Source organism: Zootermopsis nevadensis, unplaced genomic scaffold, assembly GCF_977971745.1.
Source record: "Zootermopsis nevadensis isolate Lab colony 2312 unplaced genomic scaffold, Znev_1.0 Znev_ptg000024l, whole genome shotgun sequence".
In the NCBI taxonomy this organism is placed as follows: domain Eukaryota; kingdom Metazoa; phylum Arthropoda; class Insecta; order Blattodea; family Termopsidae; genus Zootermopsis; species Zootermopsis nevadensis.
The window spans coordinates 12689309-12716482 of NW_028259156.1; the positions used below are offsets into that span (position 1 = coordinate 12689309).

Below are 27174 nucleotides of genomic sequence, written 5' to 3' on the forward strand. Positions count from 1 at the left end.
GTCTTAAATTTTATCACTGAGTAGGCATGCTTTTCTCATGAGTTTTTGAAACATTCCGGAGTTTGAATACAGTTACGAAGACTTGGATGGTGAATTTGAATTTGGATTTAGAAAGAAGAGGAATACCTAACGTAGCTACCAAGAGATTAGCTCCTTTACTTCGTATTCGAGAGATCCCTGGTTAAAATCTCGTCCAATAGACTGGTTATCTTGGCTGACATTTTTTTCTGATTCCCTCAAGTAGGCAATTATACCACGACAGCTTAATTGTTTTGCGAATTCCATTTTATTATTCACCCTATTCTACGATGCTATATAGTTCGAGCTACTGAGAACATCGTTACATAAACGACAGAACAAAGAAGGTTGTAAGACAAAGCAGTCGCAAATTGTTATTTTGTGTTTTTTACATTCGTCCTATTTGAAGGATCTGTGATTTCGAACGTGAAACATTTTTGATTCATTTATTCTTAAGTTACGTAAGATTTTTCAACAGCACTGGATGGTTGGTTAAAAATTTAGGATGATTCAGAAAGATTAATTGTAAAGAATGTGGAATACAGATACCGTGGCCTGCTTTCAGGTACTGTGGTAGAATTCTGGGGAGACTGGAGAAAAAACTGCTGTCCTAAGAAACGAACCCGTGATATCCCGAATACAAAATAAGACTGTTAAATAGCCTACAGTGACTTCCAATAAAGACGGTAACGTGGGGTTCAATTATGCTTAAACTTAAATCATGGGGAATGGCATACATGCGTATGAATTGTTAACATCATGTGGGCCTACTCATGTTAGAAAATGCAAATATTTGCGGAACGTAACAGAAAGGAAGTACATCAATATTCTGTGTTCATTTGAATATATTATGAAGCCTACTTTCCTAAAACACTGCTCTGAGAACTTGTTTTTTGTGTCAGTTTTTAATTTCCCTGATTCAACTCCAGACGTCTGTGTTACGGACAGTAATTAACTAATTTTCATGTAAAACGCCACTAAAGCCCCACCCCGTCATCACAGTTTTTAATTCCGTGTCATTAATTACGCTGAGGTGGCAGCACTGTGGCAACAGAGCTATCGTGCCCCCTACTTAAAACACTACTGGCGTTAAGTGTAAGGTCTGGAGCTGATTCTGTTATGCAGATTTTTTCAGGAAAATTAACATGACATCTGATCGAAATATCTTTGTTTGGTGATGATAAGATCGTCGTAGCTTGTAGTATTTTAACAAGCTATAGGCAGGTTTACTGAAAATGCCAGAAGAATTAAAATTAACCTAACCTAATCTTACGGAAGGCTTAAACGTACGAGGCCATGCCGTGACTTAGTACTACGTCATGAAGACGTGTATGGAAGTGGAGGTACAGCTCCATTCTTTCTTGACTTCTGCACAAGGTAGGAGTGAGTTGTCCGCTTCACACCCAATCCGTTTTACCCCCGGTGCCAAATGGATAGGATATTGGTTAGGCAATATACACGCGGATAACCAGTCCTGACGGGGTTCCTAAGAGAAAACCTTCTTGAAACCGTCAGTAGCTACCAATCCGAAAGAATGTCCTACGTAATAAATCAGAGCATATGTTGAGGTTTTATTGTACAGAAACACTATGGTGATTCATAGCCCCTCTGTAAAGGAAGGATTACCACGATAGAGAAAATGCACACTGTACGTACTTCGTAGCCGCGTACCTTTTACCCTACTCAGTCAGGACTTGTTCATGGCGTAATGTAACTCCTGGCTGAATATTCATATTATTCGGCCCGTTGAAACCCTTGCAATATGTAATACCAGTCGCCAATCTACCTGTTTACGCCTGAGTTACTAACCACATTAATAAAGGTCAGCATTACTCCAACTACCACTAGTAAATAATTATGTTACTTGCACAGAACTAATTTAAACTAAGGTATTCCGAGACATTCTATATCACAATGTAATTTAAACAAAAGGTTATGACAGATAGTACAGTAATTCACATTTGCGGACAGTATTGTATCCTACGTTACTGGGATTCGGTTGTGGTTATTTCCTGGAAACTATGTTACCCAGCAACATTTTATTTTGAATAATTTTAAAATGTCCTTTAATCATCGACGGTTTTCATGGAGATGTGTATTGCCATTTTTTTTACACTTTCCTGAGGCTATACAATAAGCCACTCATACGAACTGAATTGGTTTGTTGTTTAATTTAGCTGCGAGGAATTTTGAGATAGCCATTTACCATGACGACAACCCTCAGTGTTATGTATGTGTAGGATTGAAATGAGTTGTTCCGAAACCGTGGTCAGCGGCCGGATTTAACAATTTAGATTACACGTGTTCTAAATGCAAATATTAATGTATCTTCTTTATGATGTACTGTTACAACAACTTAAAATAAAATGTGCAAATAATAAGTATTATTATATTAATCCTGACCCGTTAAAAATCCTCCTCCAATATTTACGAGATGCTGGTTTTGTATGCAGTACACCTGCTTTCATAATATTTGTTGTATCATTATTATGTAACGTACCTCGGAGGCTGCAGGACACGCCTATAGCTGTTCTGTAGAGTCCTTCAGTTATTGATTTTTTTTTGTGAAAGAACGTAGGTCATATAGGAAATTAGAAAATGGTTATTTTATATACCACACTAAAAGCATCGTTTCCTCTCATGTCAAATAAAATAGAAAAAAGTGTACGCACTAAAGGAAGACTCCCATTGATTATTCGCTGAAAATAAGGCTTTATTAGAGGGTGGAACTTTACTCAATAGCAAGAATTATGTAGGACCTGCATGAAGCTCACATTCCGATCATATTAAACGTTATATACGATTTTTAGCTCTAGAAAAGATGTATTGCTCTCATATCGCCAATAAATACTTTTTCACAATTTTTTGTGAGACAGAACAGTAAAAGATAAAAGTAAAAAATGATGTTTAATGTGGATAGACTTCCTGAACTATCTCTAATCAGGTTCTTAAAGATCTGTCTATTAATAGTATGAAGTGAACTCAGATACAAACACAGATCTTATTCTCTGTCTTATCAAAATATAATTTAACATTTTAAAATACAAATTACACTGCAGGCGCGTTTTTGGTCCGGGCACAATAACAGAAAATGTGAACATTGTATCGTAGTTTTTCTCGTAGTGACATAAGCGCTTTGTAATTGGCTCTGGCAAACATGTTCCAGCTCGGGATAGCAAATCTCCTTTTAATTCATATAGTAAGTTCCACCGCAGTTAGGATCAACCAGACTTTCAGGCACGAAATATGAAATTAAATTAATAACATAGAAGGCGTCGAAGCACCTGTGACATCTGTGGTGGCTTCCGAGCCATTTTACGTAGAACTCTAATAATTCCCAAGCTTCCCGCTTTGGAATAATTTCTGGAGCGTAGATTCCTGTAACAACTCTTGGTATGAACCCTTGCTATATTCTCCTTAGCCTTTATAAGGATGCCACTGGGTATGACCTAAAGTGAAGTTTAACACAAGATTTTCGGATTTAACTTAAACAGTACTATAATATTAAATTATTTCTTACATTTGGATTCTATAAGCAGTTGGAAGGTCTAATATTATAATTTGATAAGCCAAGCCCTCGCATAGCGATGGTAATTTGTTTAATGAGTTAGAAGGTTATTATACGGAATGAATGAAAGGCCATTTCTGCTTAATATATAAACATGCCCCGATATTTTCCGGGTTCAGGCATGTAAATATTGTACGTGACCGTGTTTAGATCCTGTCATCATACTAAACTTCAGGATATTTCCACTGTTTTCATTGTTTCGTAATTATTATTTGTTGTGTTATCTCTTTTTTTTAGAATTTTTTCAGTTTCTCCTGCAAATAAATACTCTCAACAAAATGACATATCTATGAATGGACTATTTTAGGGACCTAAACAGAATAAAGTTCGTACTGGTCCAGTCGAATGTTATCACTGTAATCATTTCTAATGATAAGTGTACGGTTCAACGGAGTAACGTCATTTCCTGTTTCACGATTCTTGATCCAAATGTTACGGAAACACACAGATATAGTCTATGCTTAAAAATAATACAAGAGCTAAACAATGTTCTTCTTACCTCTTAGCATATCGAACTATTTAGTCGACAAAATTTGGAATGAAGGACAACGGACAAGCGCCAAATAGGAGCCCCAAAACGAAATGTTTTATGTACTGAGGTAATTTTGCCCTCCCCTGCAGGTACAGGAATCGCGCAACACTGCAAACGTTCTGACTGACGGAGCTAGACAATTTACAATGGAAATTATACAGAAGCGTCTAGAAACCTCAAAGGCAAGACCAGAGCACGGCAGAGGATTATGGAACTACGCGAATTCATACAATTTACGGTTTCTGCGTCAGAAAGCTTGGCTTGTAATATGGAGAAGAGCTCCGCTGTGGAAAGCTTCCTACGGGGATATAGCCCCAACTGTGGCATTAACACCCGCCTCCAAAAAAATAACACACACACTGCCTTGTGCTACATGTGATTTGAGTTGTCTCAATCTGTGAGCCGCTCCAGTCCTCTGAATAAGCCGACGTCATTGAATGAGTGTGTACAAAGCACTAGCCCAGTGGTTACAATTGGACAGTGGTTGTTGGAATAATTATTCACAGCTCCTATTGCAGCTATTTTGTAATACAGATTAGCTTTACCACGCCTTCTCGTATGTCATCCGGGTATGGTAATAAACACACTATCCGAAATACTGACTGAATGACAGTGATGTGTCGGCCAGAAATGGTAGGAAGCTGAAATTTCGTTAGACGTTTTCAGATTTATGTCCAATTAGCATTACTAATTATGAATATGTAAGATTTGAGGTTTTCACAGCGGTGAGTATGAAGATCAGGGCGATGACGGAGGCAGTATGACCTCTGAAACGTTGGTTAACATCGACCAGACTACACAGCGCAACAACCCAGAAGACAGAAATCTTCAATTATGAATATGTTTGTTAACCATTTCAATTCTACAACTCCGAAATCTTGTTAAGACATTTCAACCACGTGTGCTACAAACAGTAGCTATATTTCAGATAAAGTATTCTTCTGCGCAGTGGTGTGTATGTCACATGTGAAGTCAAATTCTCTTCTACACCACCTACGTTCGAAATATGAATTATTCTTATTTGTTATAAACCTGCCTACCTCAATCAGTGATATATTCCAGGAACAGAGTTTTCGGGAGAAGCTGATAGTCGCTGAGCTTGCCAACGATTTGTCGATTTCATGGAACCCGAAAGGTTCATTACCGAGTTCTAAATAACCGAAATAACCTGCCAGTGTGATTTCCCCCGCAGTGAATTTTATCTGACAGGTCGTTACGCATCAAATAAAATGCTGAGAAGCACGTATGCCTCAGTTTGACACAGAGCCAGGTTATCTCCTCCGTTCTATGCAAAATGTTATTCGCGTTGCTCTGTTGACAGAAATTTTCCGTTTGAAGTCCGGGGATTGGAGAGGTATTATTGCCGTCATATGTCCTATATATTCGGTAAAGTGCTTTCAGACATTATACTAACTTTTCACAGTGCCAAAGCGTCTCTCTTTATAGTTACGAGTCACGATCTTTACGCACCATACGAAGCGCTAGTAAGCCTGTTATGAACTGTAAGTAAAATTTGGGCGTCGTGGTTTTACATATTTCATTACATGCCTGATTAGTGGAAAATACCAGACAAAATTTACTGGGGAACGATTTATTTCGTATCTTTACAGCTTGCCCCATTCCTTCCTTTCTTTGTCACTTTCGTATCTTTATCATTGTCCTACCTCTCTTTCGAATTCCTTTTCCATCCATTTAACTTAGATCATCAATGAAGTATATCAGTATCGCTACATATTATAAGCATGGGTAAGTTAAATCTCAGTGTTATCACATTGTATCGCCTGGCATGAAACTCAGTAACTCTACACACTTTTCCTCGTAGTTTATTTACGGATATGGACGATTCAAACATAAACAGCATTAAAATTTTATTAATAAACTTTATTATTTAATTTATATTTGTATTGCACAAGCGTTGAATTTTATTTGAGATTGGAACTGAATTGAATAAAAATTTACTTGGATATTATCCATCGTCTAGTAAATATAAAACGTAAAACGACGTTTCGGAGATGGGACTCTATCTCCGTCTTCAGGTTCCTACACAGTTGGGCCCACTAGATAGAGCCAATCCCTATCTCCGGATGGATAATATTCAAGTAGATTTTTATTCAATTGGCTCTTCACCATCGTCAAGAAGTTTTAGATTTGGAACTGAATTGTTTAAACATGTACACTGCTATCCCCGTCTTTCACGTAAAAGTTGTTTAAGTAATATTTAAATTTTAATGTACTTAAACTTTATGAAATTTATCTCGTGAAAGTAATTACTGTTCCTAAAGTGAAAGAAAGTTGTAGTCTCAGTTATCAAGAAGATTTTTGACATCATTATGTGTGAGTATTGGACGTCGCTGTCTTCTGAGAAGTTGTACATTGACCAATTGATCAGAGGAGAGTACTGATTCCAGCATCAGGGTGATGAACACAGCTATTTTTACTGTCGAAATTTATTGCAAGTATATAACGTTTTGTCATACTTTGACCATGTTCCCATGTCCGACCATATGACAACTTTCTCCTTGCAGGTACATATTAAGCCTGTACGTAAGAATAGCGCAATATATTTCACTCATTTTGACATGATAAATTAATGTATATACGAAAGTTTTAATGTGAAACTTTAAGGAATGAATTGATTTTTTTTCCACTTCCGATGCATTTTTTAAGAAACTACACTTATCCAGAATCGTGTTTCTTTTAACACGTCATGATTATCAAGAGAATTTTGTACTCGTTTGCCTTATTGAATTCAGACAACTAATGCTGTAATTTAAAACACTGTGTTCGATGTGGAAGTTAAAACTTCTAAATACCGCGTTTATTTCTTGGTTTTACCAAATCCTTTAGCGGCTTTAAACGTTATTGGAAATACTTAGCTCGTTGGTGGAGTGTGGAAGGAATTTTGCGTTTCTAACAGAAGATTGCACGATATCGAATTTCGAAACTTGGTTAAAGTTAAAAGTTCATGAAAATGTTTTCTAAAGCTATGAACCTACAAATTATGGGATTTATGTTGTGGCATAATATTCTAAAATTTAGTAAATCACCAATAGTCTCTTATTGTATATTTTTCTTATTAGATGGTTGCGGTAATCGTAATTTTCATTGAATTTTATTCCTAGGGTAAACTTAAAAGTTAGAAAGCAATTAATAAGAATCAATAATTATTACAAAAACGAAAAGTAGTTTCAATTTAGTACTGTTAGACTGATTATAATTTATAAAAAGATGTGCAGAATATTTTCTTGTGGAACCTGTTCTTGTGAACTTCTTCCAATGCTGTCTTTCAAATACAGCAGAGGGCCGGGAGGTTTGAAGAGTTTCCTTTCCGCCATACCCGAGGGAAATTATAAAAATTTCGCAGCAGAAGACAATCTCACGAGTTCCGGTATTACAGATGTCACACACATACACAAAAATAGAAAAACTTAGGTTTAAAACGGAAGTTGAGAAGAAGCTAGGGCTAATGCATCAGCTGTTCCTCTTGTTTAATTGTTTACCGGAGACTTTACGACTTCGTAAATGGAAATTGATGTGTTTCTTCACAAGAGGTGTGCTCAGCATTAGAATGTTTCCGGAACACGTCGTAAGATCGGTATACAGCAGACTAACATTTCATCCTGCATAAAATGCAAGTTCTGGTATTTTTCCTCTACCATAAATTGGGATATTGCAAAGTTTCCCGAAACAGTGAGGCAAATATACTTATAATAGGCAGCATCTATACATTTTGCTGCTAGGAGAAACAGATACAGATACTGATACTATAATGTCAAGGCCGACATATTTGATAAACGGGTGTAATACTGTGCTATAATCTTTGTGTTCTTGTGCTCGAGTAAGTTTGAATGTTTTAATTGAACTCTGTTGAGTTGTGAAGGGTCACATAGATAGAAGTATAATATTGAAATATATCTTAAAGAAATGTGGATTGATTCATCTGTCTTAAGGCTGGGTCCTGCAACGGGCTATTTTGAACACGGGCTATAAAATACGCAGCTGCATTGAAATAGTCATTTCATAAGCATTACCTAAGTAACGCATACTTACCAACTGAAGTACAATTGAAGAAACCTGAAGATACGAGACAATCATTACATCGTACTGGTGTGTTCTGAGGTTGTGGGTAAACTGCAGTCCGAAAACAGATGAACAACGTGGACATTTTGCTTGTGAAGGGCTTTGTTTTATTACTGTGACTCAATAACCGTTAATCGTCTGTTTAATATCGTGTAGGGATGTATTGGTATGAGTGTTATCCTTATAAAATTTAATTAAAGGCACTAAAAATAATATGATTTTATTGTATTATATGCTGACAGTCAAACGAACACGAATTAACACACCAATTTGTTTATACTTCTCCTTTAGAAACCAAAAGTGGACATATATTTTATCTGGTTTATAAGACCGAATGAAAAATGTTTGGAACTTTAATTAGTATAACGTTGGATTTACTGTGTATTTCTTCCTCGAATGCTATGACGAGCATCAGTATAGTAAGTATTGCTTTCACAGATTTATGTGGCAGCTGTACGCGCTAATCCTTTGAAGCACATTCCTAATTCTGATGTATGAAACTTGTGGTTGACGCTAAGTAGATGAATTATGAACGATGAGAACTTTGAAGAAACGACGCTGCCTTTGCAAATTGTATTGTCTCAAAGCTGTCGCTAATATTTTGTCATGGGTGAAGCTAACTCGGATTATCTCACAACACTTCAGACCACGGTTTCCAGCTGGTTATTTCAGTTCGAAACGACAACAGTGTGTTCAAACAATTATTGCAACACCCCGTTTTATGTAGACCTACATTTTGGTGTATGTAAATATAGACTACATACGTATTAATTTGCTAAAAATTTTATAAATATGGTACTATGCTTACGCGCTGAACTTTGTAATAAAATGATATTGAAAAGGAGGATTAAATAATATTGAAGATAATAAGATGTAATGTAAATAAAGTTCCGTATACAAATATCAGTGCTAAAATCGAAATTAACTTACGTGTATAATTCTAGTTATTATTTAAATATATAAGGTTTTGTAAGCACTTTTGGCTCACAGCTAATTCGTTAATCTGAATGTTCAAAACAGAACGACAGAATTTATACAGTTAAAACAATTGTATGAAAATGCGTAGAATTTAGTGGCAAACTCGTAAGAACAAATCCAAAATCAGATCACGAATTGTAGCTATGAATCAGTACCCCGAGAATTGTGTATTATAGACGATTCCGACACCGAAGTGTTTATTGGTTAATTTACAAGGTAAAACAATGCTTTCAGCAATACCATCCTTGTAGTGTCAATATGGAATTATATGTGTATTGATTCACTGATGATATAAATCCAGTTACATTATTCCGAGTTCAAAAGTGATTTTAGCAATGTGCAGTTAATACGATTCTGATGTAACTCACAAGGGCACCTCTGAGGAAGGAATGAGTCAGCATGGGGTTGGTTAGTGGTTGTAGTGGTTGAACACAGCACATCTTAATGGAAACCATTGACGCTTCTCTCAGTTATTAAAAAGATAGACAGAAATATCTGACAACATTCTGATTGAATAATTTAGACTGGTTCAGGCACAGTGTTTGCACCTAGCATGCTTGGTTCCAAAATAGCTACTCTAGTGTGTTCTGTGTACCTCTGACATTTCTGTGCTGATCTCTGCTATGTAGTCCTAGAAATCCTTACTAACCTCTGCTTTCCATACATAAACGTAATTAAAATATTTAATAGTATTTTCTTGGCAGGGGGTTGCTGTGTACAAAATAGAAGGACGTGCTCCGGTTATATCTGCTTCTGCTACGTGCTACAGTATCCATAACGGTTCCCCTTTAAATTATCCAGTAACGTTGGCTTTAAACCAATGCAACTTTGGAGCATTCGCGGCACTCAAAACCATCAAATAAATTACACAATCATATTCATGGAGAAGTAAAACATTTTACGTCATCCATGCGCAATATTTCACGTTTTAGCCCAGTTTTGTACTTCATTATTTACGTGGCAGAAGTGCTAAGCATGGTTATGTCTCCGAGCACGTGGTCGGGTATCGCTGCTTCCAGTATTCATGCACCGCATAGTCGTAGGCAGTGCGAACGTGAATGCGAATGGCCCATTTAACCGACGTACATTTCAAACCTCGGTATAATATGGTGACATCAATCTGCCTACCGCCTCTCTTCCCATAAATTGGCTGCACTGCAGGAATTTAACCTTAGGTTACAGTAAAGCGTAGAGGTTGTGTCAATTCGATTTTCGGAAATTTCTTCCAAAAACAGTTGATTGAATTAGTGTGATTGGCCTGAGGGAGTTTTGCACTGCAGTTCTCCTGTTAATGTGATTTAGATTAGTCCATTGTATGGGGACGATCAAACATGTCTTCAAGAGAATCGGGTAGCACAACTGTTACCAGAACGTCGCCAAAATACTTACGATGTTCTCCTGCAAGAAATTTTGAAACAGTTTTGTTGTCAATGATGTTGATGACGTTGAAGACCTTAAAGGAGACCATGCATGCTTCCTTGTTCTGCTTACGCTATGAAATTTATCCTTCATATGTCTTAAGTGTAAGTTCAACCTGGCTCACTGTGGTACCTAGCATCTGATGTCAAGCGTATCCGTCATGGATTTCAACTCAAGGCCAATGATTATATGCGGTGTTACGAATGTTCAATATCTCCAGAATTATCATAACAAAATGTTCGATTTAGGAATATTAGTGTTCTTATGTTACCTTCGCTGTAAAAATAATGATATTCGAGGCTCATACGGTTGTGATGATGTACATGTCGGTCTTCTTGGAATTATTTCCGCATGGAATTTTAAGTAGATACCAAAGATTCGCAGGAATATACAGAATCCTTCTTCAGATTTTGGGGTGCGTTACTGAAGTAATGTAGCTTTGTGATGTTTCGTTTTCCTATGTCTTCGTCTTGGCTCATCTGATCTGATCTGAGCTGAGCTTGTTTTGTGAACTGACTCGGCGAGACACATAACATTGCGAGGTATGGCGCGGATTGTTTAGACTTCTTGCGTATCCGTGTGATCTCGCTTGCCTTCCTTCGCGACACTCCAGTAGGGATGTACACGCCAAGTCGTTGTGTTCTGTGGTGTCAAAAGGCTCGTCGCCTCTGTACTTCGAATGTTGTATATGCGTGGTGCTTTGGGCGTCGTAACGCTCGACGTCACGAATCTCTCTAGCTGTCTCGTTACTTGACTTCGAGTGCCATCGCTCGATTTTCGGAGATGCGAGTGTCGCCGTCGATTTGCTGAGAATTTCTCATGGCGTCACATATTTTCTTGAGTCAGCCTAGGGTTCTGAGGTGCCGCGTGGTGATCGGTGTCACGTCCTCTGTGCGATGCGAAACTTGCTTTGCAGCGGCTTGATACCTCAGCACCGAAGACTGAGGATGTTATTCCGAAACTGGTTTGTACCTGAAAGTCTACACTCAACGTCGTTGTACAGCGTTCGATTTTGTTTGTATTAAAATTCTGTGCTTTATCTCCACTTTTGGCAAACCCTTTGTCTTGTTTATAGTAGGCGAGTACTGCCCGCTGTGTTCCATACCGGTATAACAATAGGGTTACAGTCACGGCGTTAAGAAATTCTGAAATTAAGCTATTAAATTTGTTATTGAGTGTAGCAGATTTAACAGGAAACCTCAAAGAATATATTTATTTGATTTCTTCTAGAAGCGACGAAGATAGGCCGTCGAACATTTACTTAGCAACCAGTGTAAAACTAATGGGCTTAAACTACTTTGTAAATGGCTGCAGTGCACAATAATAATACAGACTCAAGAATAATTTAATATAGGTTACATTAAAATTTTGGTACTAATTTTTTACTCATACTGTACACAGTTATTATAACGTCATATGTGTGTGTCCATAACTAAATCTAAACAAGAACTTGATTATTTAATGGAAAACGTGGGACGATGTAAGAATGTAATTATTTCGATATTTGTCTTACACCTTATATTCATAACATATTAAGAAACAATAAACATGGACATTTTCGAGTTTCGGTGATTAGTAATTTATTTGGTGGCGTAATGAGAAGGGTAGCTGGAAGACAGGAAACTGAAGACATTCTCTATACTGTGGCTTCGCCACATCTCGTAACCACATGGTGGTATATACACGGCAGACTGCCATTCAAGCTGGGAGTTATGCCATGTAATTTTCAATTCAGCTACAAGACGTGAAGAGAAACTAAGTAGGCATGTCTTCAACGAGGAAGTAATAACAAAGACTAAGGAAACGAGGACCCAAATGCAAACATTCGTTAGCGTCTAAGGAATTAACTGCATGGCAAATTTTATTTCTCGTCTTTGTCTGCTATTCGCTAACCCAAGACTTAGCTGTAAGGCGGGTAGCGGAGTCTGCGTAAGGAATGATTGTTCCTTCTAAGAGGCTCTTATTTTGATGCCCCTCTTTGATTCTATTCTAAGCCGGACAAAAGGAGCCTGAAGATAGGAAGGACGAGGGAAAAGAGGAAAATAAAAGACTGGAATGGATGAAAGATCTTCGTCGCACCTTACTCTTCTTGACTGTTTCTGTGTTATGATAAAATGTCTTCGAATTTCGGTACCTACGAAGAAGACTCGAAGAAAATTGAACTTCCCATCCTGTAGTTATTACAAATATCTAGTTAAGAATAAGACAGATATGTTTAGTATAAAGAGAGGTTAATTACGAGTCGCTTCGGGTTGCATGTCACACAGGCGTAGGCTATATAGATGTATTTTGTTGTGTTTTCTATTGCAGTTAACAGAAATAATACAGTTCTTTGTTTTATTTTGTAAGAGTTTATTTATTTACGAATTTATATTCTGGCTCTGAAATCCGAGTTAATGGGAACTGACCTTAGCTTCATCTGCAGTAAGAAACTAGTGTCTTTGTTTGCCCATGCCTGCAGAAAGTAACCGATTTTTCTGTCTCTGTGAGTTGCGCTGCGACTGCAAAAGCAGCAGCTGAATGTTTTACAACACCAGAGCATTTCCAACCACAAAACACGTAAGGGACGCATTCCAGCTGGATGCGATGTACTACTCAAGAATTGTGTTGTACGGTAGACAGTCGGAAAGACACGAAGACGTAAATGGTTCCCAGAGTTCTCTTCTTGATTTGTAATCGATAAACCTAACGGATTGACTTGACGCACCACCAACACGGGTCTTTTTCCATTCTTCCCTTTTTATTTTCACTCTTGTATGTTTTCACAGCGTCAGTACCTCTAAGAGCATAAAAAAGAGACAGTGAAATTTCTTACTCACCTCGCCGGACTTATCTCCTTCAGTTCGATAGGCCACGTCTTTCCCTTAAAGTGTATATTTTATAGACTGAAGAAAAGATGTTTCCCTGTTGTACTTCCGGAAAGAAAACACGTGAATTTGTTTTCACTCCACGCTATGTACGGAAACACGAAAAGGATATTGATCTTGGTCTAATAAAGTGGACTCACAACCTCTCAGTTTCACATAAATTTCTTTTTTGTTATGTGAGTTTTCAATAAAATGGCGTGGGTAATGTCCCTGTTCTTCCGATACGTGAGTCTTGCTGTATACAGGGGAAGTCTAACTTATGGGAATTCTTTCTGGGTTCTTATGCGTTGTAGTAATGGAACAGGTTCTGGAAGTTTCGGAAGAACAAACTATCTTTATTTCAGTGTAACAGTGCTAAGAATGGAGGAGAAATGGTTTATAAGGACACAGTACGAAGTGACTGGACTGCCTGGGAAAAAGAAGGCCTCTGTTAGGGGCAGGAGGAAGACAAAACAAAAGGATGAGATGCCAAGAGGAAGCGAAGAAACCCTTATTAATGTCCTGTGTCGAGGGCTGGTGTCTTTATCGTCTGAGTTAACAGTATGCTCCTCCGAAACGTAAAAAACAGTTCTAACTGCTGATGGGCGCTGAAGGAGAGAACGAAGAACATGAAGATTTCTGTTTTCTGGATGTTGCTGCTTTCGTCATCAGGGCGATAAATTCATCGTCCTGATGACGGAGGCAGTATGCTCTCTGAAACGTTGGTTAACATCTACCAGACTACACAGCGCAACAACCCAGAAGACAGAAATCTTCATACTCACCGCCCTGATGACGGAGGCAGTATGCTCTCTGAAACGTTGGTTAACATCTACCAGACTACACAGCGCAACAACCCAGAAGACAGAAATCTTCATACTCATCGCCCTGATGACGGAGGCAGTATGACCTCTGGAACGTTGGTTAACATCTACCAGACTACACAGCGCAACAACCCAGAAGACAGAAATCTTCATACTCTGATGACGGAGGCAGTATGACCTCTGAAACGTTGGTAAACATCGACCAGACTACACAGCGCAACAACCCAGAAGACAGAAATCTTCATACTCCATCGCCCTGATGACGGAGGCAGTATGCTCTCTGAAACGTTGGTTAACATCTACCAGACTACACAGCGCAACAACCCAGAAGACAGAAATCTTCATACTCACCGCCCTGATGACGGAGGCAGTATGCTCTCTGAAACGTTGGTTAACATCTACCAGACTACACAGCGCAACAACCCAGAAGACAGAAATCTTCATACTCACCGCCCTGATGACGGAGGCAGTATGCTCTCTGAAACGTTGGTTAACATCTACCAGACTACACAGCGCAACAACCCAGAAGACAGAAATCTTCATACTCACCGCCCTGATGACGGAGGCAGTATGCTCTCTGAAACGTTGGTTAACATCTACCAGACTACACAGCGCAACAACCCAGAAGACAGAAATCTTCATACTCACCGCCCTGATGACGGAGGCAGTATGCTCTCTGAAACGTTGGTTAACATCTACCAGACTACACAGCGCAACAACCCAGAAGACAGAAATCTTCATACTCACCGCCCTGATGACGGAGGCAGTATGCTCTCTGAAACGTTGGTTAACATCTACCAGACTACACAGCGCAACAACCCAGAAGACAGAAATCTTCATACTCACCGCCCTGATGACGGAGGCAGTATGCTCTCTGAAACGTTGGTTAACATCTACCAGACTACACAGCGCAACAACCCAGAAGACAGAAATCTTCATACTCCATCGCCCTGATGACGGAGGCAGTATGACCTCTGAAACGTTGGTAAACATCGACCAGACTACACAGCGCAACAACCCAGAAGACAGAAATCTTCATACTCTGATGACGGAGGCAGTATGACCTCTGAAACGTTGGTAAACATCGACCAGACTACACAGCGCAACAACCCAGAAGACAGAAATCTTCATACTCCATCGCCCTGATGACGGAGGCAGTATGCTCTCTGAAACGTTGGTTAACATCTACCAGACTACACAGCGCAACAACCCAGAAGACAGAAATCTTCATACTCATCGCCCTGATGATGGAGGCAGTATGACCTCTGAAACGTTGGTTAACATCTACCAGACTACACAGCGCAAGAACCCAGAAGACAGAAATCTTCATACTCATCGTCCTGATGACGGAGGCAGTATGCCCTCTGAAACGTTGGTTAACATCTACCAGACTACACAGCGCAACAACCCAGAAGACAGAAATCTTCATACTCATCGCCCTGATGATGGAGGCAGTATGCCCTCTGAAACGTTGGTTAACATCTACCAGACTACACAGCGCAAGAACCCAGAAGACAGAAATCTTCATACTCATCGCCTTGATGATGGAGACAGTATGACCTCTGAAACGTCGGTTAACATCGACCAGACTACACAGCGCAACAACCCAGAAGACAGAAATCTTCATACTCACCGCTGTGAAAACCTGAAATCTTACAAAGAAGAACATGTTTTCTGAATTATCACCTAATGTGACACAGAAAAATCGGCCCGTATATATTCCTATGTGTTTAATGAATGTGAGAATACAGAATTTTATTATACTTAATAATAATCACACAGGATCCGTGATATGTTATTTTTTCGCTATTTTGAACTAACAAGAGCTTATAAGTAAAGTTGGTTGTTTGTCCCTTAGAAGACGGGCAGGAACCTGTAGAGGTCAGTTAAAGAATCGACGTCACTCTATATATTATAAGTATAATGCTCCATTTGATATAAGTTTAGAAAATATTTTTATATAGTTTTATATTATTTTAAAACGATATTATTTTCCTGTTTTGTGCGCTGCTGCGAAAGTGTTAGGTCAGATGTGTTAGTAATTAGGGCGTGAAGAAATTTATTATTGAAATCTTTCAGTCATCAAATGTACTGTAGAAACTTCAAATGCACGCTGCCAAGGTTAGAATTGTGTGTGCTGCTCTGATTTCACATGCAGATGTAGCAGATGTAACTAACTCCATGTAGCGTCAGCACTATACCCCTTTCCCCACCCAACCGGTAAATTGTGCACGAAAACTGTGTTGGTTATGTGTAACGGCTTGGATTATTCCAGACCTTCACATTTAGGGTTTTCATGTTGAAACGTCACTACCTGATACCGCCACGTTTAACGGTGTCATGTTTGACTAATTCCAGGCTTTTTGTGTACTAGAATTGTATTATATTTCAGGGATTGTAATACACAGCACATTCTGTTTGGAAAGTGAAGAGTTTAAAAAGCACCTTATTGATAAAAATAGAAGTTACACTGATGTAATATTATATTAAAAACGCAAGGTAATGATAAAGGAACTGGAAGGAAATTGTGATTATGGCCTGAGGACAAAAGAAGAAAAAAAAAGAGAAAAAAGGAAGTACATGTCGACGATAAGACTCAAAAATATGTAAAGTACGGGAGATAACCTTACTTATGGTTGTTGTGCATAGTGATAATTGCCTAAATGACCATTTAAATATTAATGGATCTTTTCTTTTGTTTTCCTGTTTCTTTATTTATAATAAAAAGTAGAATTCATTAATAAAATAATAACACAATTTATTAAAACGTATTGAATTTCTGATACAGAGGTTACAATTGTTATCAATATATAACAATTATGGGAGCATTATATGAGCAATTATGTAGGTATGAAAACATACAAATTATGTGTAAAGGAGTTGTGAGGGAAAGTAGTTTAGTTAATTTAATATATTCGCTGCAGCTGTTGTTTTTAAGTTATTTATATAATTTGAACTCAAGTAATATTATTATTTTAATTTACTAGGAAATTGGACTTCAAGAATGACGGTAAAATCTAAAATTGTACTTAAGAACATACTATTGTAAAATCTAACAAAGCAATATATAAAAATTCAAATAATTATTTATTTTTGCTTATTAGTATTTTATTTGCTAGTTTATTCGTGTATTCCACTGTGAGAGGGTTAATAATGAATATGTCTGCTGCATGTAGTTAGTTTCATTAAATCATCACGTTTCCTGCAAAAGTAATAAATAATTATATATTTGAAGGTGGAAAATCCTTACACTTTAAGTTTAAAATGTAAAGTTAGAAGCTTACAGTGTCAATTAAAATATAATGTAAAAGATGACTGTCTTCTGGGTTGTTGTGATGCATAGTCTGGTAGAAGTTTACCGACGTTTCAGAGATACTTACTGCCTCTATCGTCAGGTCGATGAGCCATCTTTATGCCCGCCGCCGTGAGGACCTGAAATCTTACAACATACAGAATCTCCGCTTTGTTTAATAACACCAAGAAAGTCTACGTCACAACTTTCCGAGCCTATTATATGGAGAAATGATTTTATCAGTGGGTCATTGCAGGTCATAAATACCTGCTAAGGAAGATAAATCGTGGTGTGCAGGAACAGCGAATAAGCTGCTATACATCAACACACGCTCTGGGTGTTCCGCACCATAACGTTCTATTAATGAGTGAAATCCCCGGCTCTGGGACTAGCGTCCGCTTCAGTTGCTAAAATGGTTGGGTTGTGAAATTCTAGGGCTTTACTACGTCACATGCCTTGTAGTTTTACTTAACTGTGTGTATGTGTCCTTGCCATTGTCAGAAGATTGAGTCTGTGAAAGTAAATTATTATAATATGATAAACATTTTCAATTCACAAAATACTTTTATTTGAACCAAGATCATGTTGAAAATTGCATCTGATCTGAAATGCATTTCTCAACTCCGGTAATCAGATGATTTATTGGAATTATAGAAAAATATTTTGCGTTTCAAGATAACAGTGTATCTTTAGAAGATAGATAGGGATCCATGGAAATACCATGCGAGTCTTAAATATATCGAAAAATAAGTAACAGGAAGCCATGTAGCAAAGTTAGAGCAGAAGTTCATAAATTTGCATTTGTTTATTTTGTTGAGACGGACATCCAATTAGGCTCTTACAAAAATCAAGCATTTGTTGATATAAATATAATTGTAATTGTAAAATTCTGGTAGTTAATGTTGTTGTCCTGAAATGTTTGTTCAATGATGGATCCCCCCAAAAGTTGTATACTCATGGTTAATATTCCACATTATTATGCCTTCGAAAAAACAGTTATGTTGTATCACCCTTTCAAATATGCGGCAAGAATGCGACGACGCGAAACCGTTATTTAGCCCGTCAATTTAACGGCAATATGAGAATTTTCGAATATGACATGTAAAACTTGTAACTGCATAAATCATTGTTATATCCACAAATAAAACACCAGCCGTCTTTTTTCTCAAAATTAAAAATGATATGCATGGCAATGTTGTGACATTTTGACTTTGTGTGTAACAGATTTGAGGTATCAAAGTTTATATTACCAGAAATTATTCACACTGATTCTATTATTTTTACTATTCTGCAAGGGTATGAATATGTAGAAGCTACTTTTACAGTTCCGGACTCAATTTATGATTCTTTTTCTTTCTTACCACCAACTGGCATTTCTTGAATTCCTTAAAAATTCAACGTTTAAACTTCCACATCCGAGAAAGAATCACTGAATCCATCCACTTGACATATGCCTTCGGCTCCAGGTGGAACTTCTGATCGCTTTCATACATGTGCAGATAGACCTTTCATCTGTGGACATAAAACAGGGATATTTGAAGCACTTTGTAAACTCCCCATATACGATCTTAATCACCTGTTTATCAGTCTATAATGTGTGTTGTGTTGTCTGCTTGGTTGAAGGCATTTAAAATGGTAGTAGTTACATGTCATTCGTCTCAGATTATGTTGTGTTCAGGAACGAATTGAAACCCATTAATATTTTCACATACGTAAATACATTGTAGCGTACGGGTAAAAAGGAAGGCATTTTTTATGATTTACATTTTGACAGTTTAACAGAATAGACTTGAAGCCAATTGAAGTATCGAGAAACATGTGTATTCCATCAGAACCACCACTCCATGTCAATATGAGCGTATCGAGTAATAGTTCCGTAGGTGTCTGTAAAGTAAAAATAGAATTTGAACATTAAGACAAGTTCTCTAAATAATAAACAAAATGTAGAACATACAGTCCATTATGTGTACACTACGTCGTCTTAAAATCGAATTCTTTTCTGTACCCATTCTGTTATATGGACCTTACAAGAAAGAGTAAACCTGCCCTAATGATTCCTCCTCAAACATCATTTCACTGAATGTCTGACTTTACGATGATTGATGGGAATTATTAGCTGGAAATATCATGAAACGACGAGCAAATACTTGTTTGTCTTATTTGAAGAAGCAAACAGCGTATCGCAGTATACGAATGATCAAAGAACCTTTGCTCTGGTTTCGTACAGAATATTTCTGAAGTTAGACTCCAATTAAAATTTGTATTAAAAATAAGAACCAACAAATTTTTGACTAGAATAAAGGCGAAACAATAAAAGTCTCAGAACGATACAACAACTCTTGATTATTGTTTCAGTATTTACTACATGTTTCGACTTTAGTTGGTTTTCTAAGTGTTCGAAACTAATAGATGTGACTGCTAATTTGAATGCAAATTTTCTGTTGTTGATTTACTAGGTCATGGACTATGTCTTAAACAGTTTGTCTATTCTAGTAGAGTGGACAAAGTAGGTGTAGTTACAGGTGGAAAGCTGTAGCTGAACAAATATTTGCAACAAGGAATTTCTATTAAGGGATAACTGAACTTAATATTGCGTCGAAGTAGTGAGCTAAGACTTAGCAGATTGCCTGTTAGTTCCTCTTATTATGTTGCCGATATTTTAAATTGAATTTCCGCCAACAGAAAATATAAACTTACGATCTCCTGTAAAAGTAATTTCTTATTTAAAAATGTTAGGTCCACGTTATGTGATGTCAAATTTGGAAACAAGTAACGGATTTATAGGGTAATTTATGTTAATTTAATTATTATCGAAAAAGCTGACAAAATAATAAAACACATTTAGACGTAAATGGCCAAATTAAAACGTTGGGTAGACTGTACTGATCACGGTGTTTTGAGATTTTACTATTTAAGTCATCTTCTGGATAGTTACTTGCCAGTATAGACTGTGGTCTTACGTGTCTTCTAACTTTACAAGGAATCTAAAATTAAGAAATTTTAAGTATCTATTGACATGGAGAAAAGCCACTTTTGGGGAATTTATTATCGCTCTCACATGGTCAAGGAATTTCCTCCTTCAATAGAACTCATTGGTATTACCGAGTCATAAATAACAAAACGGGATGCTAGGTAGAAGGTAAAATTAAGAACAAGGATTGATTCATAATGTCTGCAGTTACTATTGCTTACACTTCCTGCTAATTTCAATGTATCCGCTGAAGTATTTAAAGGTAAATGGGCAGCATAAGTTTGTCCCAGAAATTATAATATAGATGTTCTTTATTTGTGAGCAAAATTCCAACCAGTGACTTGAACACGGTAGTAGAAATAACTCCTGGAATTATCAACATTGTGCTCCTATGCATCTACAGGAACGGAAACTATCGAATATAACCCTAGTTCAATTTACTGAAAATTGTCGTGAAGGAAAGATAAAAAATTGTTCTCCTTTTAATACAAGCCTTGTTTTCCAGCAGGAATTGTGGATGGTTTGGAGATTACATCGGCAACCACAGTTCTGCCCCTCGTCATAAAGAACGGCACTGTAAGCAACGTGGTTTTAGACTGTGACTACGTCTTGAATGCCGACGACTACGCGTCTAACAGAAAGAATCCAGGGGCTCTCGTTGTGAAATGGTTCTTCAACAACCACCCGACGCCAGTGTACCAATGGATACACTCGAAGAAACCGCAAGGACTGGGCATTCTGAACGGCAAGCTGAATCTCGAGTACCGAATCTCGGACGACAACGCGACCATGTACCGCGCACTGCAGATCATCAATCCCACGACCGAACTCTCTGGCGAATACAAGTGCACTGTGTCTACCTTTAACGACGAGAGATCGCAGACAAGAAAAATGATTGTATACGGTAAGTCTCGTCCCTTGACCAAGATTCTCTTGGAATAATTTACTTCTTATCAAGAACTCATCAATTTTCATGTTTGGATCACCTAGTTTAACATGCATACTCAGTGTTACGTTTCTAGATTGATATTTCGACACAAAATGACCCTAATATGTAGGCTGGAGATTAACATCAACGGAATTAATTTTGCAAAATAATTATGGTCTTACCTTCTTACAAGAGGATAAAGGAAAGCTTCTCCGGAAGGAACTCATAAGGAGTAGAGTAAGTGTAGTTCCTACTCGTTTCAACTTTGACACTAAAAGTGGGCGGTCAACGTTAACCCCGACAGCTTATGACACTTGATGAAGGAACCTCCTGTAAACATTAGGGAGGAAAATGGGAAGCCCCACAGTCGTGAAAGTCTTATGCAATGTAGTTCGTACGCAGGGTAAACTATAGACTTTAAATAATTTTACAAAAATGGCCTACCTATTAAATGCTTGTTATTGTGTTCTTTAATACGCTGTTGAAAATCGTTAAATAGCTTTTTACCTTCGGCTTAAACTTATATATTTACTTACGCATGAAAACTATTGTAACATAGTGCACAGACAGAGAATACTTTTAATTGTCCCGAGTTAAATATTTGTAATATTAAATTATTTCAAACAAAAGCCGTAAATCTGCATAATTTCCGTATTTTATATTAACGAAATATTTTTGTGCTGTGTTCCTGTCTTCAGAGGATGAATGAACTTCAATTTGAACTCCATATGGAGTAGGCGTTGTATAGGATCAGCATAAATGAAAATTAAATTTGTCCATCAAATTTTAATTGAAATCTGTTGAGTAATTTCGTCGTATTTCTCTGTTTGCTTTCACTTTTTGCTGAACATGCAATTAGACAAATGTGCACCATAAACGTGTAATATAATTCATTCCTAAAGCGTCCTCTTTTTTTCCATTTATTATATTTTAGGCCTTAAAATTACGAAAAGAGGTAACCGAAAGCAAATAAGCAGAAAGTCCACATTTCCTTTTTCTATTAGCTATGGATGAAAGCTACCAGTTGTATCTTGCTGAAATTAAACAAATGTGTACTTTTTTCGTACTGCGAAGACTCTTGTCGATGATATAAAACCACTGGACACGGCCCTATTTTAGTGCTCCGGATTAGGGTGATAATCCAGCTACAGGTATTTGCTGAGTTTACTGTTTGCATTGAACAGGAACAGGACAGGAATGCAACGAATCACCTCCATAGGATATTTGCTATTCTGAATATGTAGAATTCCAGTTATCGTTAAGTATCCTTGTGTATGCGGGGAGAATGTTCAGAATTTTATATTCAATCAAACTGGAGTTAATTCATTGTAGTATTTTGCCTCTTGCATTCTAGTTTTATGATGGCCATTGAGGTCCTGTTACTAGGCACAGTGGAAACTATAAATTTCAGGCTTCTGTACACACTGTGCTAGAAACATCAAGCACTTTAAATGTTCTAAGTCCAAACAGGAAGTGGTGTAAGGGTGCAGCTGCTATTCTTGTATTTATCTGTATGTGGCATTTCTGTGACATCTATTAATTGCAATGATTTATGATAAAATACTATTAAGGAAGGACACCAATATGTCTGCCTAATTTTAAGAAAAAATGTTAATGACCATTCTGAGTCCCATGACGAATTCTGACGAAGAAGTCTAGCTAATGGCTATATTTTTGCTGAGTTGGCCGGATTCCCCTGTATCCAACTCGCTAGGATTGGGGACGGATGTGGAAGTCAAGATTATGTTTGTAAGTTGGAATGAAGTCGTCTCCATACTTTTTATTATTAAACGTGGTACGTTCCCATGCGTGAATCATCCATCATCACGAACACAGGGGTCATGATTTTTGGAAATCTCATGTAGCACGTGCAGTTACACTGCTAAATGACCATCATAAAATTAAAGTCTAACAGAAGGTTATGTGAAATATTATACCAAATAATATTTCTCTGCTTAGGGAATGCGTGTTGTCGTTTCCCTGAATAGTCGCATTGTGGTGTATATATATGTGAGCGTGGATAATTATGTCATCATCCCTTCACTTTTCATAATTAAAGTTCCATTGTAATAACACAAATTGCTATACGTTGTTCAAAACTAAGAGATTGTTTAAATTACGTATCGTATGATGTCCGGACAAAATATATACTCATTACTTTTCTTCCAGTCATTACCTAGTTACAATTTTTGTGCAGGCTGACATAAGTTCTGTAGGGATGTCTTGTGTTCATTTTGATTAGGTTGAGTTAGGAAAGGTTAAGACCTTCATATTTTGGTATCAATTTCCATTTGCTCTTAGTATAAATTCTATACGGAATTTTGAAACGTATTTAAATAAAATAGAAGTGCATAATTGTAATTAGTATTTGTACAAATACAACACAATTATCAGATCTTTAACTCACAATTTTAAACATAACTTCAACACTAGTCCCCTACTCCAACAGCTTGCGTGTCAGGAACACGGCTATCTCAGCGAATTATAGCGCTCAGTCCCGTGTTTCATCAGAATTCATCACGACATTCAGAAATGTGAAGGTAATTGACAATAGTTTAGGCGTTTCCTCAAATTAGACGGACATGTTGCTGTCCTTGCTTATTAGAAATATGAAAGGCAGAGAAAAGCTAAATATGGTTAATTACAATCAGATTACGAATGACTGGAATTATGACGTCAGCTGTACGTTTACATCACTTCCGGTTCGTATTTTGAAAATTTCAAGCGCTCTTTTTGTTGCACAGGTTGTACGTTATATTTTAAGACGAAAAGGAAATGTTGAAAACACTCCAAACCATTTTGTTTCATGTAGACCCGAAGGCACTGGTGTAACTGAAAATCACAGATATACTTCGTAGATTTTAAAAGGAAAGTAATTTATTTATTCATTTTCTTTTTTTGTAACATACATCATTTCCTATGGTTTCCTTTACCAAATGGGCAGCAGACTAATACAGTGATGTGTAGTTTGTGTAGAATATTCACATGAATTTAAGTTACGTTATGTGCCATGGCACGTGCGTTTTGATGCATACTGCCGTAGAATAAGGAAACACGTGGAAATGTTCCGTTATACTCTTTATGCTGTTTCTATATTATCATTCACAATAAGGCTCATATTTTATAGACCAGTGACCACTGTGCGTGATTTGAAAACAGAATCTTAGGGGATAACGTAACATCCCCTTTATTCTCCCTACCAAATTAGCCGTCTATATGCAGTCTTTCCGTCTTGCTTACAACAGCTCGCTGTGTTCTAAAACGTCCATGAGCGTTTTCGACAATGGCATTGCGATACAGAGCTCACGAGTGGTCTACAAGATTTCCTGTGAAGCTTCTTCGACGGTCGTTGAGACTCGTTCGTGCAGAAAACCATCCTTCACAAAACACTGTAAATCAGCCCGAAATTTTATGTGTACTTAAACTACTGTGCCGTAATTTGAAATGTAAGACCCAGCAGAGCAAAGACATCTGAGTGGAAAGTCGAAATTTCAAATCTAGCCTCCCTTAATGCTGTGCGTCATTTTAGGACAAAATGTATTTAGTGTGTGTTGAACCAGCGACGTATCATTCTTGTCTCATTACACACTCCCTTTCCAGAAATTTATAAATGATTATCATCGTACTTGTTCTTTTCTTCTCGGTTTCAAGAAAGGGAAGGGGATATCGAAAAAACGTTACAGAGCCATGATGATAAATTTCTTACCATTTCTTCTTTTATATTTCCTCTTCTGTTTGTAGTGTTTATCTACTACACCTTGCGGTAACATTTCTAAGGCAGGTCACATAAGAGAATAATAATTTTTCTCAGTATCGAAAAGTCAGCGTAGTGTAAACCATAAATAAAACACTGGCGGTAGTTTTTCACTGTCATTCGAAGAACGAAGAGTGAATTGCAGGAGGGGTATCTCCCCTCCGACACTCAATGAGATAATGTGCCTTAGCCTCGTCCCATTGGCTTCCGCTCGTATCTGTACCCACACATTCACATACCTGTACTTTAAATCTTTATACGGAGAAAGGTTAACATTTTATTTAATGTTGCATTTCCGCCAATCACACGGGAGTTACGACACTGATAAATACTCCATTACAGTCCAAGAAGAGTGAACAAATGGATACTTTACTTCCTGTATCGCGTAGAAGAAATTGCTAAGAAATGTCTGTTGGACAACGCAACATAAGCTTTCAAAGCATTGTTAGTATTGTACGTAATTTTGAGATTAAATAATATAAAATTTAATCTACGTTCTCTGCTTCGAAGGACTGAATTTTCTCCATCTTCAAGTGAAAATGGGGGAGACGTGGTCTTTTCCGATCTGGTGGTCGGTGGGTAAAGTCAAAAAGAAAGAAATTAAGAAATATGTCACCATCGCCAGAGACATTCATAGCCAAATGTCGCTGTTGCGTGGTTATCACGTATGCTTCATATTCAGCATCCCAGCTTTAAATAAATATAATGGGTGGAATATGTAGCATGCATGAAGACTGAGTCAGACAAACATTTTTAGTCTTAAAACCTGACGGGAAGAAATCATTTGGAAGAATGAGTGTAGAAGTGAGGATACTGTCGAGTAGGGGGCTCTTGCCAACAAAAAAAGCAATTTTCATGTATATTTTGGGTGCATTTGCATAAGAATGTCTGGACTAGCTGAATAGTTACTTACCAAGAAGATGTTTGTCTTCTTATTGCGTTACGAATACCACTAACACTGTGTTCTTCCTTTCAGTTCCCGAGAAGAGTTTGGTGTTGACGCATACCAAGCTGAGTGAACACGATGCTGTGAATATCACGTGTAAAGCTGAAGGCGTTTTTCCGGAGCCTCAGCTAGACATTAACAGCAAGGAACGGTAAGTCCGAATGTGTGAATCGATGTTTGTTCTTTGTAGTAATAATGCCACAAGACAGCTGTCAGGTCTGTGTATCAGGAAGCAGTCCTTAGGCTGGTTCTTCTGAAATCAGTGATGAACCTTTGGCTTTCATAAAAGACGAGGAAATTTATTGACTAACTAAGCGACTGGTATCTTCTCAAGAAGGACTTTTCTCCTTGGAATTAGTTATAATTATAACCAGAATATATGTAATTATACATTTAAAGTCATAGGAACATCATTAATTAATTAATCTCATATTCTGCTGTTTGTATTCAGAACCGACACACACGATATGCAGTTTAAAACGTTTCCAAGAGAAGGAGTTTTCGACGCCGTGGCTTCAGTAACAGTCAACGTCTCTGACCTTGAAGATTCGACTACGTTCGATTGCGAACTCAAGATACCCGAGACAAATTACACTGTCAAGAAATCAGTAATCCTCAGCCCGGGTGAGTACCACATCTATTTATTTATGGTTTGTTTAATTCCGCTGTCAGTTACTCGGCTATATAAAGTCGATTAATTGGATAATTAATAAAGGATCTTTTGAAAATTATATGGAAATGATCCATCGTGACTTAATTTTAGGCACTACTAACCTGGTATTTACCTGGAAGGTCTGTGGAATACCACAAAATATCTCTGTTACAATAGGTGATCTTCAGGCTAACATTTGACCTCGGGACCTTGCCGAATAGTGCTAACCACGCGGCCTTGACTTTCGGTAATTACGGAAACTGTGCAATTCTCTTCAAAGAGTGGCAATTTGAGAATTACCGTGTGTAGTGAGAGACTTAAAATGCGTCAATTAAGTGAAGTGAAACTGAAATATTAACGATTACT

The 27174-nt window shown here is 37.5% G+C and overlaps 1 protein-coding gene across 3 annotated transcripts in view; it reads left to right on the forward strand.

Moving 5' to 3' along the window:
• LOC110835460 (uncharacterized) overlaps window positions 1-27174 on the forward strand; it is a 127726-nt gene that overhangs the window by 24619 nt on the left and 75933 nt on the right. Inside the window, exons 2-5 of one of the 3 annotated variants that reach the window (XM_087355534.1) lie at window positions 21034-21432; window positions 26187-26307; window positions 26608-26780; window positions 26986-27105. In XM_087355534.1, coding sequence (XP_087211660.1) covers window positions 21034-21432; window positions 26187-26307; window positions 26608-26780; window positions 26986-27008 — 716 coding nt within the window. In that variant the 3' untranslated portion in view covers window positions 27009-27105. Of the gene's footprint in view, window positions 1-21033; window positions 21433-26186; window positions 26308-26607; window positions 26781-26985; window positions 27106-27174 lie in introns of those variants that run through there. The other 2 variants (XM_087355532.1, XM_087355533.1) reach the window with 2 other exon arrangements.